Genomic DNA, 15,236 nt, shown 5'->3' on the forward strand with positions numbered 1-15,236 from the left:
TGATATTCTGATCTTTTACTTTGGTTCATTTTTTGAACCCAGGTGTAAATTTTTCTCATCTCTATTAGCAAAAGAAATGTTGATAACATTTCTGTAGTGCTTTAAGGCTTGTGAAGCACTTTGTGAGTCATCTCTTTTGATTTTTATTACATAATTCAGCACATTGTTCTGATCTGTAATTTAGTAGTTGTGTGACCCTGAATTAGTCATTTTAGTTTTCTAAGCCTCAGTTTTCTCCTTTATAAAATGGGATAGTTCTATGTAAAGTACCAAAATAAATGTCAGACTTTCTTGTGACAAAAGAAAATTTACTTATTGTAATTTTATCTTTCTCTTAGAAGAATGAATTTATGAAGTCTAAAGGAAGCAGAAATCTGACAAAGCAGCAGTAGTTCTACAATTAGACTAATTTACAGATGAATAAACATTTTTCAAATGAATGAACTTGATCATGTTTCAAATTTTTTCTGTTGTAGAATTAGATAGAACTGTTGGGTTGATGAATTTTGGAAGTTTGTTTTTTCTTTCTCTTCTAGACACAAAGTTTTTATAACAATCATTAGTTGAGAACATGTGAGACAATTGTATGGGGTTATTATAACAGGTGTTATAATCTATAATCCATATGACAAAATTATCTATACTTACAAAATCTATAAATTATAAATATTTATAATCTATAATTACAAAATTATTTCATATTCTTTCATAAAAGTGGTGCTTACTGTCCCTCTATTAGCTTTAATTTTATAGAATAATCTTATTCACATCTCAGAAACGTAAAGTGGCAATTCAGTAGCCAGTTTGTAGTGACATGCCACACTGCTCTTTTTTATTAAATGAGTCAAGTAAGCTAGGGCAGAAGGTAAATTTTCTTTAGAAATTGTTTTCTTTTTTTCTTCTTTCTTTGGGGGGATTTTAGAACTTTTTAAAAAAATGAATACCTTGGGTAAGTTTTAGAAATTGTTTTACTGATGCTTTTTGATTTTTAAGAATATTACTGCTAGAGCAACTAGATGTTGCAGTGAATAGGGCACCAGCCCTGAAGTCAGGAGGACCTGAGTTCAAATCTGGTCTCAGACACTTAACACTTCCTGACTGTGTGACCCTGGGCAAATCACTTAACCCCAATTGCCTCAGCCAAAAAAAAAAAAAAAAAAAAAAAAAAAGAAAGAAAGAAAGAAAGAAAGAAAGAAAATATTATGCCACTTCCCAATAACAGATCCAAATCTCCACTCTCTCCCTCTCCTCTTTGTATCAAATGGAAACAATCAAAGCAGGTTTCTGTGTGACTTAGGCTGATTTTCAGCTCTTTTTAAATTAACTTTCTTTCTTTCTTTCTTTTTTGATCCATAACTATGATTGCATTCATGAAGGGAGATCTAGGGGAGGAAACTCCTTTCACCAGGACATGTTAGCAACTTCTCTGCAATTTAGTGAACTGTCTGGAGGCACTAAGAGGTTAGACTTTCTTAGTGTCAAACAGTCAGCATATATAAAGAGCTAGACTTGAACCCAGGTTTTCCTGACAACATTAAGCCATGTTCATCTTCAGCTCATCTTTATTTACTTTTTTTATTGATATTTTTCACTTGAATCAGGTGAATGTCCAAAGCCATTTGTCTTCAACCTTTAGACTGTATTGTTGTTAAAAAATCCATGAGACTGCCTAACTTGTTTGCTTCTATTTTTCTCTCTTAGTCCCAGCAAAAATAAGGGATTGAAGTGTCACTACCCACCTTAGAATATTCTGATTAAAACTACTCAAATAGGTCAAGACTTATCTGATAATAATCTTTTCTTTTCTACCCCTAATTTTCTGGAAACAAAAAACAGTCTTTTTTCCATATGCATGAAATGAACATTATGGAATTTAGATCTGGAAAGGCATTTTTAGATATCTTTAGGTTTGGAGTCTGGTGATACTGTGGAAAGACAACTGAATTTAGAACACCACTAGCTCTTTTCCTGCCACTCAATCCTCTTAGGTTCAAATCTCATTTCTCACATTAACTGTGCAACTTTGGGAAAGTTAATTTAACTTTCTTGGACTTCATTTTCTTCATCTGTAAGATGAAAAGATTAGAGTCAATGGCCTTTGAGGTTGTTTTTAATCCTAAAATCTTGGATAAAAGAAAGTCATGACAAAAATCCTTTTTTCAAGAAGTTTACAATCTTGAAAGGGGATGAGATGCATACTTAACTTAAATTAATACTTCAGAAGACCTATTATTTCATTCATCTTTTCACACCTTGGTTTATAGACCTTATAAATTTCTGTTACCAAAACAATTCATGTTTCTAGTGACTATCTAGTGATGAGTCTCTTTACACTCACCTAGTCTGGTCCTAGAATGAAAGATGCATGATCTGATTCTTGGTCCATATGCAAAGCTTTTTTAGTTTATTAGAAGCTATCAGAACTGATGCTCAGCTATCATACCCGTTTGAACTTAAAGTCCCCTTCATTCCACAGTGACAGCTTTGATGTATCCTGTATTTTCTTTTTCTTCCAGGGGGGAGGATGGGAGGTGGATAGTATATTCTATTCTCCGTAGGGTATGAAGATCAAGCCTCTAGAGTTGATTCATCATTTTATCTTCACAAGACTTGTGAGTCCCTACTTCTGGCTCAGCTTTAGTCTTTTCTCTCTCACACCAACCCCATCAATTATAGAAGTCTGTAATAAATTCTTTCAAATTCTTGTGTGTACTGAGAAGACATGAGCATTGGCAATAATTTGTGAAATGACTGTATAATTCTAAAACCTTTGCTAATATTTTTATAAACATAAAAATTTTTATAAAATTTTTTAAACATTTATAAAACATAAAAATTTTCTGTCATTACCTTATACAATTTAACTTCAGCAAAATTAGTATCTGTGTGGTTGACATGTTATGCCACAGTTCCCTTTAACTGTCTTGACTCAGTTTCCCTGCATTAGTTTCTCTTGTCTCAGTTCTTTAACTGTTCTGTCTCAATCCCCTTAGTTGTAAACCCCCTTATGGCCCATTAAGACTGAGGACCATTTGCTCTAATGTTATAAATTGTTAGCAAGATATTCCAAGATACCTCACTGATATCTTTATTTCTATGTATTCAGACATCCTGTCTCTGGTTTTTAGGATTTATGGCCTCCCCTATCCTGACAGAAGTTTTCCCGCTCTTCCCTTTGTTTAGAGAAAAGGTATTTAAGAAGTTGGGGCTCCTCCATTCATTGCTGGAGGCTGGCGGCTGGATGCTGGATGCTGTCCACTGGATTCTTTGGGATGACAGTCTCCTCCAGCCCTGGGACCAACATGGATTCCTTGGTCCCAGTATATCTTTATCTCTGTCTGACTGGATAATTTGAGACGAGAGTCCTGTCCAGTCAATTATACTCTCCCATTAATAAAATATTAAAAATTCCCTAATCTCTCTCCTGCCTCAGTTTCTCCGGCATTACAGACACTGAATGCAAGACAACAAAGTTTCATTGTGGGGTAAGTGGGAACAGAGTGAAAGACACAAGAGGGCCCAAAGTATGCATAGAGTTCTGAGGGCAGGTCTAATGAGCCAGTAAATTCAGTACTATCTTTTATCAAGTCAGGCAGGGTCTGAGGGAAAGAGAGGCTTCAGGCATCTTTTTCTTTTCTTTATCTCTCTTTCTATCTCTGTCTCTGTCTTCCCCTTCTCTGTCTCTGTATGTTTTACTGTTTGTCTCTGTCTCTGTCTGTCTATCTCTGCCTCTGTCTCTTTCTCTCCTCTCTCATCCCACCCTTCTCTTGTCTTGATAATAGCCACTCTAGGGGAAGGTCTCTAAATTTAAAGAAGGGACAAAAGGCAGGAGGTGGAGGAGGGATTATAATCTTGTACCTTGCTTTTAACTTGTCTCTTATCCTACTTATTATGTTTTTAAAGCGAGCAGTAGTCATGGATCAAGAAGTTTTGGGGAACTTGAGAAGACTGCGGGAGAATTCTGGTAATTAGGATGCTGGACAGATCAAGGAGCTGGGTAATGCCTCAGAATAGAAGTAGGAGAGGGGATATTGTATGACTGAGTGACTCATAGAATTAGTAAAAAATTTTGTTTTAGAGTAGACTAGGATCTCTGAATTTTCAAGTCCTTAACACCTGAGATCAGGCTCAGAACACTCTTTGGGAATGACTCAATTGCCCCTGGGGAGTAGAATGTTTGTTTTAGAATCAGTCAGTCTTTTTGTGAGGAATGGGAAAAAAATCTCCTCTAAAAACATAAAACAAAAAGACAGAAGGGGCAGCTAGGTGGCGCAGTTGTTAGAACCCCAGTCCTGAAGTCAGGAAGACCTGAGTTTAAATTGGTCTCAGACACTTAATACTTCCTAGCTTTATGACCCTAGGCAAGTTAACTCCAGTTGCCTCTGCAACAACAACAACAACAAAGACTTAGAAACTGTTTCTGAACAACCTTTCCACTTCTATACTATAGTTCTGCTTGCCATGTAGTTCATGTAGTCACAACAAATCTTGTCTCCTTGAGAGAGTTACCCAAGTTGTGTTTGTCTGAGTGTATGAATAATACCCCCTTCCCACCTGAGATCAGCCCTTCCTCCAGAACCATGCCCTCCTTTTTATATTCCTCAGAAATAGATTGGTATCGAAGAAAGGTTCTATCTTTATTATACAGAATCATTCAGGCTCAAGAGAGACTGGAAGGATGAGAGTGGGGATTGGTTTTCACTGTGGGAGCTGCAACTTGTCTAGTAGACTCTGGTCCTTGGTGATGGCTTTGATTTCTCATAAAGCTCACCTGTAAGTAATAGATGGGGGAGAGGTTAGAGAAAGAAAGAAGAGATGTTCCTACTCTCCAGCACCCTTCTCCTAGCATCTTTTCAGTAAGATTGCTGCCTCTTCTCCCTTCATTCTGCCAGTCAGAATTCTAAACATGAGGGCAGAGCCTGCATCTTTTTCTCCTACCCATCTGTGAATTTCCTAAGGCCTGATTCTGCCCTTATTCTGTCTGTATCCTAAAAGTCATTGAAGCTAGGGTGCCTACTTTCTTTGGCAGAGGTCATACACAACACAACACACACACACACACACACACACACACACACAAACACACTCACTCTCTGGCAGAGACAGAAATGTAAATAATGAAGACACGATGAAAATAGGACTGGCCCAAAGTTCTGGTTTATAAAACAGTATCCTGGACCATAAAAGCTGGGTTAACAATGAATATCTACCATGTGTAATAACTGTGTTCCTTATTCTTATGCTTATAGGTTTTATAGTTTGGAAAAAATAGCAAAGAGAAAGATAATAAATATAAACCCTTATTTTTGTAGGGCCTGATAACCGTAGGCACCATCCTGTATTAGACTGATAGGTACACTATAATGGATGTGAGAAGGCTTACTCCTCCATTTGGACCATCTACTATTTATTCCTTTCCCACTAGTAGCCACCATATAATCCTTTCTTTTGTTCTAAGTCATTATCCCCTGGGCTAGGTCTTCCACCTCTGACTCCAAGCCCAAGAGACCATACCAACATCAGGTGTCTTGCTTGTTTAGAGGCTTAGTACTTGATAGCTGGGCCAGACTTTGTCTTGATGAGGGTCACTGTGGTATTGTAGAACATGCTGAGCAGGAACAGAGTGAAAAAAGTCACTGTCATGGGCCATAAGGTAGCATCTTTATCATCTTCCTCCACAAAATCCTCATTAAGACAGCTGAATGTGATCACCTTCTTCCAATGATCTGTGGGGCAAATGAGTTGAACCATTTTAGATCCCAAGAGTTGGAGTGGATAAGAGAAATCTGTATACTACCTTGGCTAGGGGAAAGTTCACTCAACTTTAGAAAGATTTGGGAGTCAGGATTCCTATGTAGTGGAGAGTAGAAGTCACAAAGACCTTGAGGTTTTCAGGAGAATTTGAGACCTAGTCCATAAAGCATCAGTATCGTAACTGCCAGATCTTTTTGTTTATCCATATCTCTCCTCTTTCCTATATTTGTGAAATTGATTCCATGAACCTAAGTGTAAAATTTATTTCTTTTTAAATTTCATCTTATTTAATGTGACCCATTGCTCTAATTTATAAGGGTCCTCTGTCTATCAGCTATCCTGTCAAGATTTGTGTTAATTGTAATTTTTTTTACAAGTATGCCTTTTATGCCTTTATCCAAATAATTAATAAAACTATTGAAAAGTAAAGGGCTAATGATAGACCTTTGGGATACTTCATTAGAGAGCTCCTTTCAAACAGACATCAATCTCTTAATTCATCCAATTCTAAATCCTTAGGTGTAGTCTAATCCATCTTACATTTTTTCTACCTTCTTCATATGAGGAACTTCATCAAAGATCATGTAGAAATCTAAGCATACCATGTTTGGAATGTGTGCTTGATCTATCCTGTCTAAAGAAAAAGGTAAATGGGAGAAAAGAGAAGGTAAGATGAATTTTTATACAGTACCTACTCTATGCCAGGCACTGTTATGAAGCATTTTACAAATAACATCATAACAACTCTCTAAGATAGGTGCCCTTATCATCCCCATTTTACAGTTGAAGAAACTGAGGAAAAAAGGATTTAAGATACCCTTGCCCAGGGTAACACAGCTAGCAAGTTTCTGAGGCCAGATTTGAATTGAGGCCTTCCTCAAATCCTATCCCTCCTAATCTACCATGCTACCTGCTAACCCACAAGAAATGAAATTAAATAGTTTTGGTCTTTTCTTGATGACAATGATTTCTGACTTTTAATGATCATTATTTCCCTTTGTAGGTAATCACAAAGCATTCCTTTATTTTAGATAGAAGGTTGGGGTCGTCAAAAGCAATCTACAATTTCCCAAACGCTATCTAACTATTCTTTTCAATTTCAGATCAAATTGTTACTCATCTGCTTTATCTGTTTAAAATATATTTACTGATGGATGAGTTCCATTTGCTATTCATCCAATATCAAGCCCAAATCCAGATAATAGATACTTTTCATCTTGACTTTTTCCTATTTGAATAGGGCTCTCTTTTAAGTGATTATAAATTTTACTTAGCAAATTTGCACTGTTCTTTGGTTTTATGAAAATAATACTCTCCTTGCTACCCTCTTGAAAATAAGAGCATCTGGAAAACATTATCATGTACAGAAACTATCTTCCATCTGGATCCTTATGGGACAAGTGGGTGACATTGTTAATAAGCATGTTTTATGCCTCACTTGATATTTTTAGTCAGAAAATCTTTGATTAATTGATTGATTGATTATTGATTGACTCCATCAATTTTATGTGCCAGGCACTGTGTTAAGCCCTGTGGATACAAAAAAAGCAAAAGTATGTTTCAATAGATATATTATAAGAGTGGAGTCCTTTTGGATGATGACTACCATAGTCCCAAGCAATTTTAAAATTTTGGAATTCTGTGACAACTTTGCTCATAATCTTCCACCATTATTCTTTGTAAGATTTTATGAATAACTTTATATTCCAAACCAATGTTGTCCTTGGCTGCCATGTAATTCCACTTCACAAGGAGGCAAATTTATTAGCTAAGATGGTTTCATAACCCCTTTGGTTTCATTTGCAGTGATTGATTGACATGAAGTAAACTTTTTTAGACTCCTTTCTTGAAGAAAATATTTGTGATATAGACATGAGGTTTTTTTTATAGTCTACAAAATTTTCTTACTCTTAATCCATATTTTTTGGACATTATTTCAATGGACTTTAACAGGTCTACATTTGCATTAAAGTAACATAATATTAAAAAATAGATTGATTTAATTTGGGAAATCCTTTCAAGTTCATCACAAGAATTTCTTTGTCTGATAACAGATATTGTGTAGATTAATATTTATTCACCTCCTTTTATAGATGTTCATAATGAACATTGAAATGTTAGCCAAGTATCACATGAAATATTTCTTTTGCCTCTGGGTATATGATAAAATCAAATTGGGCTTTGAACCTTACTAGCTGTGTGACCTTAGACATATCATTTAATCTCAATTTCCTCATTTATAAAATGACAGGGCTGGGAAGGGGGAATTCAAGAGTCTTTAATATCTCTTCTGGTTCTAGATGCTATAATCTTTTTGTCTTCTGTTCAATTACAGAAAAAAGTCAAGATTGAGTTAGTTCCACAAGTAGTTTGTCTATAAGAGAAGGAGTATCAACAAATTAAGTTCATATTTACAGATGACTTAATGATCATTTTTTAAAATGTTTTTTTAAACATTGTTTTTTTAAAAGCACTTTTGTACCCTTTTCTACCACCAGATAGGAGCAAGGAATGAGTACTATCTTGTTTTTTTTTTGTTGTTGTTTAATGATTTGCCATAGCTAAAAATTTTATGATATAGAGACCAACTTCATGATTATGAGCATCTCCTTTCATCAGAAAGTAGATTTACTTTGGGTCTTAAGGAAGTAACTTTATTCTGTTGTCAACATATTACTCAAAGCCTTTCAAGAATGTTTGGTCTTGATACAATCTGTACTCTGTTGGTACAGATTTTATATTACAGTCAGACATTAGAGTTGTACTTTGTGAAGAATTGCATCTAATAGCTTAAAAACCTATTTTGGGGGATCATTAGCTCAGCGAGTCTAATTTCATTTTGAATTTTATTATTACTTATGCTGGCTGTAAGAATATTCTTTCAATGATTGACTTTGATCTCTATTCAAAACTTTTTACAGCTCTCTATTGCCTATAAGATAAAGTCATATTTAGTGTTCCCCTCTTTCCAGATAAATGTTATGATATTGCCTTCCACACACTCAGTTGTCTAGCCAGACCGAAATACTTGCTCCCTACTTTTCTTCTCAGCCTTTAGTCTGTACTTTTCTAATGCAGATGCTGTAATGAAAACCTATGATTTGGGATGAGAAGCCGAAGCCGGTCCTGGCTCTTTACTTTGCTCGTGATGTGACTGTGAGAAAGGCATTTAACCTTTCTGAAACTTCAGTTTTCTCATCTGTAAATTGGTTGTACCAGTTAATATACAAATATGCTGTAAAGGAGGTTCTGTATAAGTTGTGAAGTTCTATAAGCATGCTATCTATTATTATCATTCTATTTTAGTTATTTGTATATGTAATTATATCCTGTTATTAAACTGTAAATTCCACAATGCTGGAGACAATGCTTATTTATCTCAGTAAGGGCCTCTCCTTAAACACAGTGCTCTTAACCCTAGTAAGGTTTAATAAATGCTGTTACATTGTCTGTCAGGTAAAGATGGCCAAAGGAGCTGGTGATGGTAGTAGCAGAGGAGGTTAGCTTGGAGAATTATGAACAAACATAAAAGATTTAGGGCTGTTTGGGATCATCCCTGTGTTAAGAGATGACGCAGGTCCATAAATTAAGGAGTATCTTTATGAAGATTTTGAGTCCTGGCTCAGTTGCTTCAGTAGGTGACTTTAGGGACTAATAATTACCTGTCCCCTGAATTCCTCAACCAAATAAAAGCCCTAAGATAAAGAAAAGAGAAAGGGAAATAATTGAGCTTATGGGAATAATCTTGTCATTGGTGAGGAATTCAGGGTCTTAAGCTGATAAATCATATATATATATATAATACATACATGCACACATATACACATACAAGCACAAATATATATGTGTGTATGTGTGTACATATACACACATACACATACATGTGTATATGCATATATATCTTGTAACTTGTCCAAGTTCACACAAGTGGTAAGCACAAAAAGTAGGATTTGAAACTAGGTCCTTGGCATCTAGAACTATTATTCTTACTACTGCACCATGGCTTCCATGCCCTCAATTCCTTTAGCCTCATATAGATTCTCTGGCACTCAAATATACTGGTCACAATGTTGTTGTGTTCTCTATGTGGTATGTGCTGTTCCATCTCCCTAGTCAGCCTGGATATCCTGATATCAGTATTAAATACAAGGTTCCCTCAATGTAACATCCCCAGAAATACTGCTGTCCAATGACTTTCAGGGTCTGTCCAGGGCTATAAAACCTTTTTCTGGAGACAATCTACAGTTTCTTTAACACTTCAAAGTATAAAATCATTTTATTTTAAATAGCCTGTGGATTAGGAAGTATGACTATCCCTGTTTTACAGATGAGAGAACAAAGGATTAGACTGGTAAAGTGACTTGCCCATTGCCATACATCTAGCAAGTTAGTTGGGTATTGAACCCGGGTTTCCTATTCTGGTATAAAGGCCACTGGATTTTGAGTTAGAGACTGGGTTAGAGACTAGATTTTTTTTTATTTCCCACCTATGTGGACATTAAAAAAAGCATTAAAAGTTACTCCTTTTATAGATTTGGTTAAGTCTATTATCTTTAATCAGGAGGAAGGCTTATATGAGTAGGACACTTTGGATATGTAGACCTTTCAAATGATGAGAAACAGAGACAGAATTGACAAGGAGACTTTAAAGGCTCCAGCTCTTTCTCAAGCACTAGGGCAAAGACAAGACTCAGGCATCTGGGGAGAATGTGGAGAAGAGTGAGAATTGAGGAATAAAGGATTCAGTCAGGGCTAGATGGGTGAGAGAAGTTTTATTAAGTCTAGGGACCAACAAGACCTAGATATAGATAAATGTTCAAAGGCCAAAAAAGTTTCTTTTTAAGGAAGAGACATCCCTGAAATAGATTAAACTTTAGCATTGATCCCCTGTTAATGGAATGCTCTTGGTCAGAATCTGGGTAGAGGCCATTCTTCCATCACATTCCAAATGAAGGTTCCTTTTTCTGAGGAGAGAAGCCCCTTGAGTAGTCTCCTGTGAGGATACTGCTAACCTGGAATAATGTAATCAGTATGCCTCATTCAGAGAATTATGGGGGATATTGAGAGGATATAAAAGGAAAAGTTTTTCTGGAGTTAAGGTTTCTAGTTCCTTGAGGAGGTAGCATTTAATTTTGGTGTCAGGGACTCAGTTATGTCAGTCAGTTTGTCACAAGTACTCAGGCAACAACTCAATTTTGAACCTCTCAGATGAACCAGAAACTAAGGGAATACCAAAGTCTTAAGAAGAATCTCTCTTCTCTGCTCAAGGATACCTGGGCCAGAATATACCTAAAACATCTATGCTTCAGTGATGATAGTCAAGATATGTGTAAAGTTCCTTCAATTTCCTTCTCCCAAGAAATCTTGATTTGGTTGAAGACATAGTCCTTAAGGAAGAACTCTAATCTGTAAGCAGAGTACTGCCAGTAAGGGAAAAGGAAGGAAGGGAGGAAAGAGGGAAAGGAGGAAGGAAAAAAAATCCTTTTTTAAGGATTATGTCTTAATCCCAAATTATTCTGGTTCTTCTTGACTGGCCAACAAAAGTTCCCACACCATGCCATACTTTGAGTCCAGACAGCCTTAGAGTGATTGTAAAAAGCAATTGTTTCTGTTTGGCCAGAAACCCTGACACTTTTCCCCTTTCAGATTGATTTTTCTTTTTGACTAGGTAAAAAAGATCACTCTGCTTCATTTCTTTTTTATCTAACCTTAAACCTATTAAAAACCTTAGCTTAAAAAGGCAAATGTTTCTCACTGCATGCATCTCCAGTTCTCCTGAGCTATATCTAGTCACTGGACCCAGATGACTCTGGAGGAGAAAGTGAGGCAGGTGACCTTGCACAGCCTTCCCTCAGTTAAATCCAATTCACTTACATGTCATGGCGTCACCTCCTGATGTCATGGTCCTCTTTGAGAATGAAGGACAAACAATAACAGCCCCAGAAATCTTACTTGGCAATGGTGAAGTGTATCTTTGATACGTGTGGGGTATATTTAGAACAGAAATGCTAATAGGAAAGTAGAGGTAAAATGGTAAAGAATTAAAAGGTTAAAGGTAAAAGGTAAAAGATTAAAAAATATGGCCCTTATCTCACCACCACCAATGGAATTCCTATCATGTGTAACTCTGTATATGTACATTTGTGTCTTTTTCATTGCTGTTATCATGTGTTTTATTATCTTTGTGTATATGAAGCTTGTATCTATTATGTATATTTCTTTTATTCTTCTAGGGGTATCTTTTTCCTTCACTCTGCCTGGTTCAAGCCCTTATTATCTCTCAGTGGAGATATTGTAATAGAATAGCCTAAATAGTTTTCCTGAACATCTTTCTAGAATCATCTTCCAAATGCCCTTATGCTGGCTGTTAATTGACTACTCAGAAACTTCTAGTGGCACTCTTCTGCTCACAGGACTAAGTACAAACTCTTCAACTTGACAGTCAAGACCTTAATTTTCTTTTCCAATCTATTCTCCCTTTTACTCCCTAACACATCTTTTGCTTTATTTAGTATGATTCACTCACTATATTCTGAACACATTACTCACAGGCCTACCTTTGGGCTTTTGTTTATATTTTCCTTTGAACTCCATTGGTGTTCCCTCCCTCCCTCTTTCTTCCTAGGTAAGAGCATGGATCTGTTCTTCCTTCATCTTTCTCTTGACTATAAGCTCCTTTAAAGGCAGGCTCTTTTAGGGTCTATTCTGATCCTACAATCTTATTTGTTATATGAAAACCAATGGGAACTTTTCTTCCTAAGTGGATTAGAGCTCAAATTACAAGTTGGAAATGTTAGGGAGTATGCTTGATAAAGTGATGATTATATCAGGAAAAGTGACCAAGACTTTCCCTAAAATATTTATCTGAGTCCCATCCTAGTCAGAGTGGGGAAGACATGATAAATATCTTGGCTTGGCTCGTGTTATGGGATATCCTTTCCCATTCTTCTTTCCTCTTTTCTAATACATTCCATACCTTCCCACTTTCATTCCCTATCCCTCTTTCCCTGCTATTGGAGACTAGTTGTGGCATAGACAGTGAGGACAGGACTAGTATTGCTTCTGAGTCTCAAGATTTATTCCAATAGATACTTTTCTATAGATCTACTTCCACTTCACCGTTGCATTGTAACTTAAGTTCTGGACAATGATGGGGACCTGATGGTTTAAGCTGAGTTCAATAACATGTACCATAGACATCAGACATGATGACAGATACATTGACATTGGTGGGTTTACCAGAGAATCGGTCAATGGTTTGCTGGGTGAAGTTCAAGGGAAGAGCTTCATGGCCTACCACACAGGAAAAGTTTTCTTTATTCCAGTCGGAGGCTGAGACTTGAATGACGCTGATTATTATAAAAGTGTTGGTGCCCTTGGGTTCTGGGTAAGGGCCACTGATGATGTAGTCCTTTCTGGGCAGCTTCTCAGACCCTTTCAGCCAGTGTAGCAATATTTCCTTTGGGCTGAAATTCCTCGCCATGCATACGAGTGAGACCCATTCATTTAAGGAGCTTTCACTTGCTGATGGTGGCAGCAGGTAGACTTGGGGTGGTTTCTCCATCACTAGGCAGAATGAGCAGAGACACACAATCAGAGAGAACTAGGTTCTAAAAAATGACCCTAAGTCAGGAAGGAAATAATTTTACTGGGGATTATTCAGCATGTAGAATGCAGATAGGGCCGCAGGGCCCCAGCAGCAGAGTGAGGAATGAGCTAGTGAGGAAAATGAGGATGACCAGATTTATTTATTTTTATTACTGTCAGTCTCCTTCTGAATTCTTTCCCTCTCTTCCATTCTTTTTTTTATCCTTTTTTCCTTTACCTTGCTCTCACTTTCCGTACATCTTTATTTCTTGCTTTCTTCTCAGCTCCCTCTTTCTCCTTGTATTTTTTCTCTCCCCATCACTCTCATTCTCTTATTTTCTGTTCCTCTCCTTCTCTTCCCTTTCTTTCTTTTTTTCTTGCTGTCTCCATATCTTACTATCTTCTAATTTCTCCCAATTAAAAAAAAAGTAAGTCATATTTCCTGTCTTTTCCCATCTCTCCTTTCTCAATTTGGAGTTCTGAGCTCTTTGATCTGACAGATATAGTATTGGGTTAGTTCTACTCATCCTTTGTTATCTTTCATCTAATATCGAATACTTTCCCCCTTATCTTTTCCCAAATCAAACCAATTAGTTCTTTACAGTTGATCTCTCCAATCCATACTCTTAGTGTCCTGAGTTTTTCTCCCATTTTCAATTGGCTCCTACCTTTGACTTTGTGGATCTTCTTGGTAGTGGTTTCTATCTCAGGGTGGGACACAGTGCAAGAAAAGCTATCCCCACGGGTCCACTCCTCAGCACAGATCTCCAGGACACTGGACACGCTGTACTTGCCACTTGAGTCCTGCTGAGGTGTTCCCTGAATAGGGTTGAGAGTTGATCCCTGGGCCGGAGTTTTTACCCAGGTAAACTTGACTCCTTTGCTGTTCTTGAGGCCACCGAGTGTACATGTCAGATTGGCGCCTGTGCCCAAAAGCAAGCTTTCCAGGGAGGGAGGACTCAGGATTACATAAGTAGTTTCGCAAGAACAATTGTTTGGAACTTCTGTAAAAGACACAGAACACAGTTACCTTCTATAGTCAGGGCTATTCTCAGTCTTTCCTGAAGCTTTTCAGTTTAATATTAAGGTTCTGCCTACCTTCCATTTGGGATACAGCATAGGGATCATCTCTAAAATCTGTTAGGTGAGACCACCACAGGTCCAAAGTGAGGGAGCAGGGGAGGGCAGGAAGGATGAATTGGTGGATTGGTGGATTTGAATCTTGCCTCTATCACTCATTAACTCATGATGGTGGGTGAGTCTTGGCGTTTCCCTAGGTCTTATGCTGACTTCAGAGGGTCATGGTGAAGATCAAATGAAATCATGTATATGAATTACTTTGTCAGCTTTTTAATCCTATATAAATATGATTTATTTTTATTAGGAGAGGAGTGTGTATGTTAGTGTTTTCTCCATGAGTATTGTATGTGTGAGGTGACAGTATAACTCCCCGAGGGTAAAACCCATGTTCTTCTTCTTACCTTTACAGGGAACCATCAGGTTATTATTGGTGTCATAGTGTTTGATATGGCACTGGTAGGACTGGGTACTGGAGCACTGGCTTGCAGAAAGATCTAGTACACTGGTTTGAATGTAGGTTTTGCCACTTAGCATAGCAGGGTAATTCCTTATTGCGCCTTCAGGTCCACTATAATCCCAGGTCATGTTCACAGGCTCTGGGAAGAAGCCTTGAGCCAGACAGCCTAGGACCACTGAGCCACTAGACTCAGAGCGCAGGGGGAAGATTCTGGGTGAGGCCTTGGGTTCTGAAATGGAAACACAAACTCTTAAGATCCTGGTGTGGAGAAAGAGTAATTCTTCCTATATTACCCTTGAATCCATGACACATTTCTCCCATCTTCTTTCCATCATGGACTATCTCTCTCCATTGTTCC

At 37.2% G+C, this 15,236-nt stretch overlaps 1 long non-coding RNA gene and 1 gene segment (V, D, J or C); both read right to left on the bottom strand.

The window, feature by feature from the left end:
* Nucleotides 1–4,618: 4,618 nt before the first annotated feature.
* On the bottom strand, nt 4,619–9,099 carry LOC127549743 (uncharacterized). The gene is made up of 2 exons (XR_007950701.1): nt 5,515–9,099; nt 4,619–4,771 (listed from the first exon to the last, which is right to left on the bottom strand). It is a non-coding gene; the product is annotated as an uncharacterized LOC127549743 (long non-coding RNA).
* A 3,832-nt stretch (nt 9,100–12,931) lies between these two features.
* LOC127546681 (immunoglobulin heavy constant alpha 2-like) lies at nt 12,932–15,006 on the bottom strand. The segment is given in 3 exon segments: nt 12,932–13,320; nt 14,010–14,345; nt 14,823–15,006. Coding segments are annotated over 3 exon segments (909 nt in total).
* Nucleotides 15,007–15,236: the final 230 nt, after the last annotated feature.

This window comes from Antechinus flavipes, chromosome 2, assembly GCF_016432865.1.
Source record: "Antechinus flavipes isolate AdamAnt ecotype Samford, QLD, Australia chromosome 2, AdamAnt_v2, whole genome shotgun sequence".
In the NCBI taxonomy this organism is placed as follows: domain Eukaryota; kingdom Metazoa; phylum Chordata; class Mammalia; order Dasyuromorphia; family Dasyuridae; genus Antechinus; species Antechinus flavipes.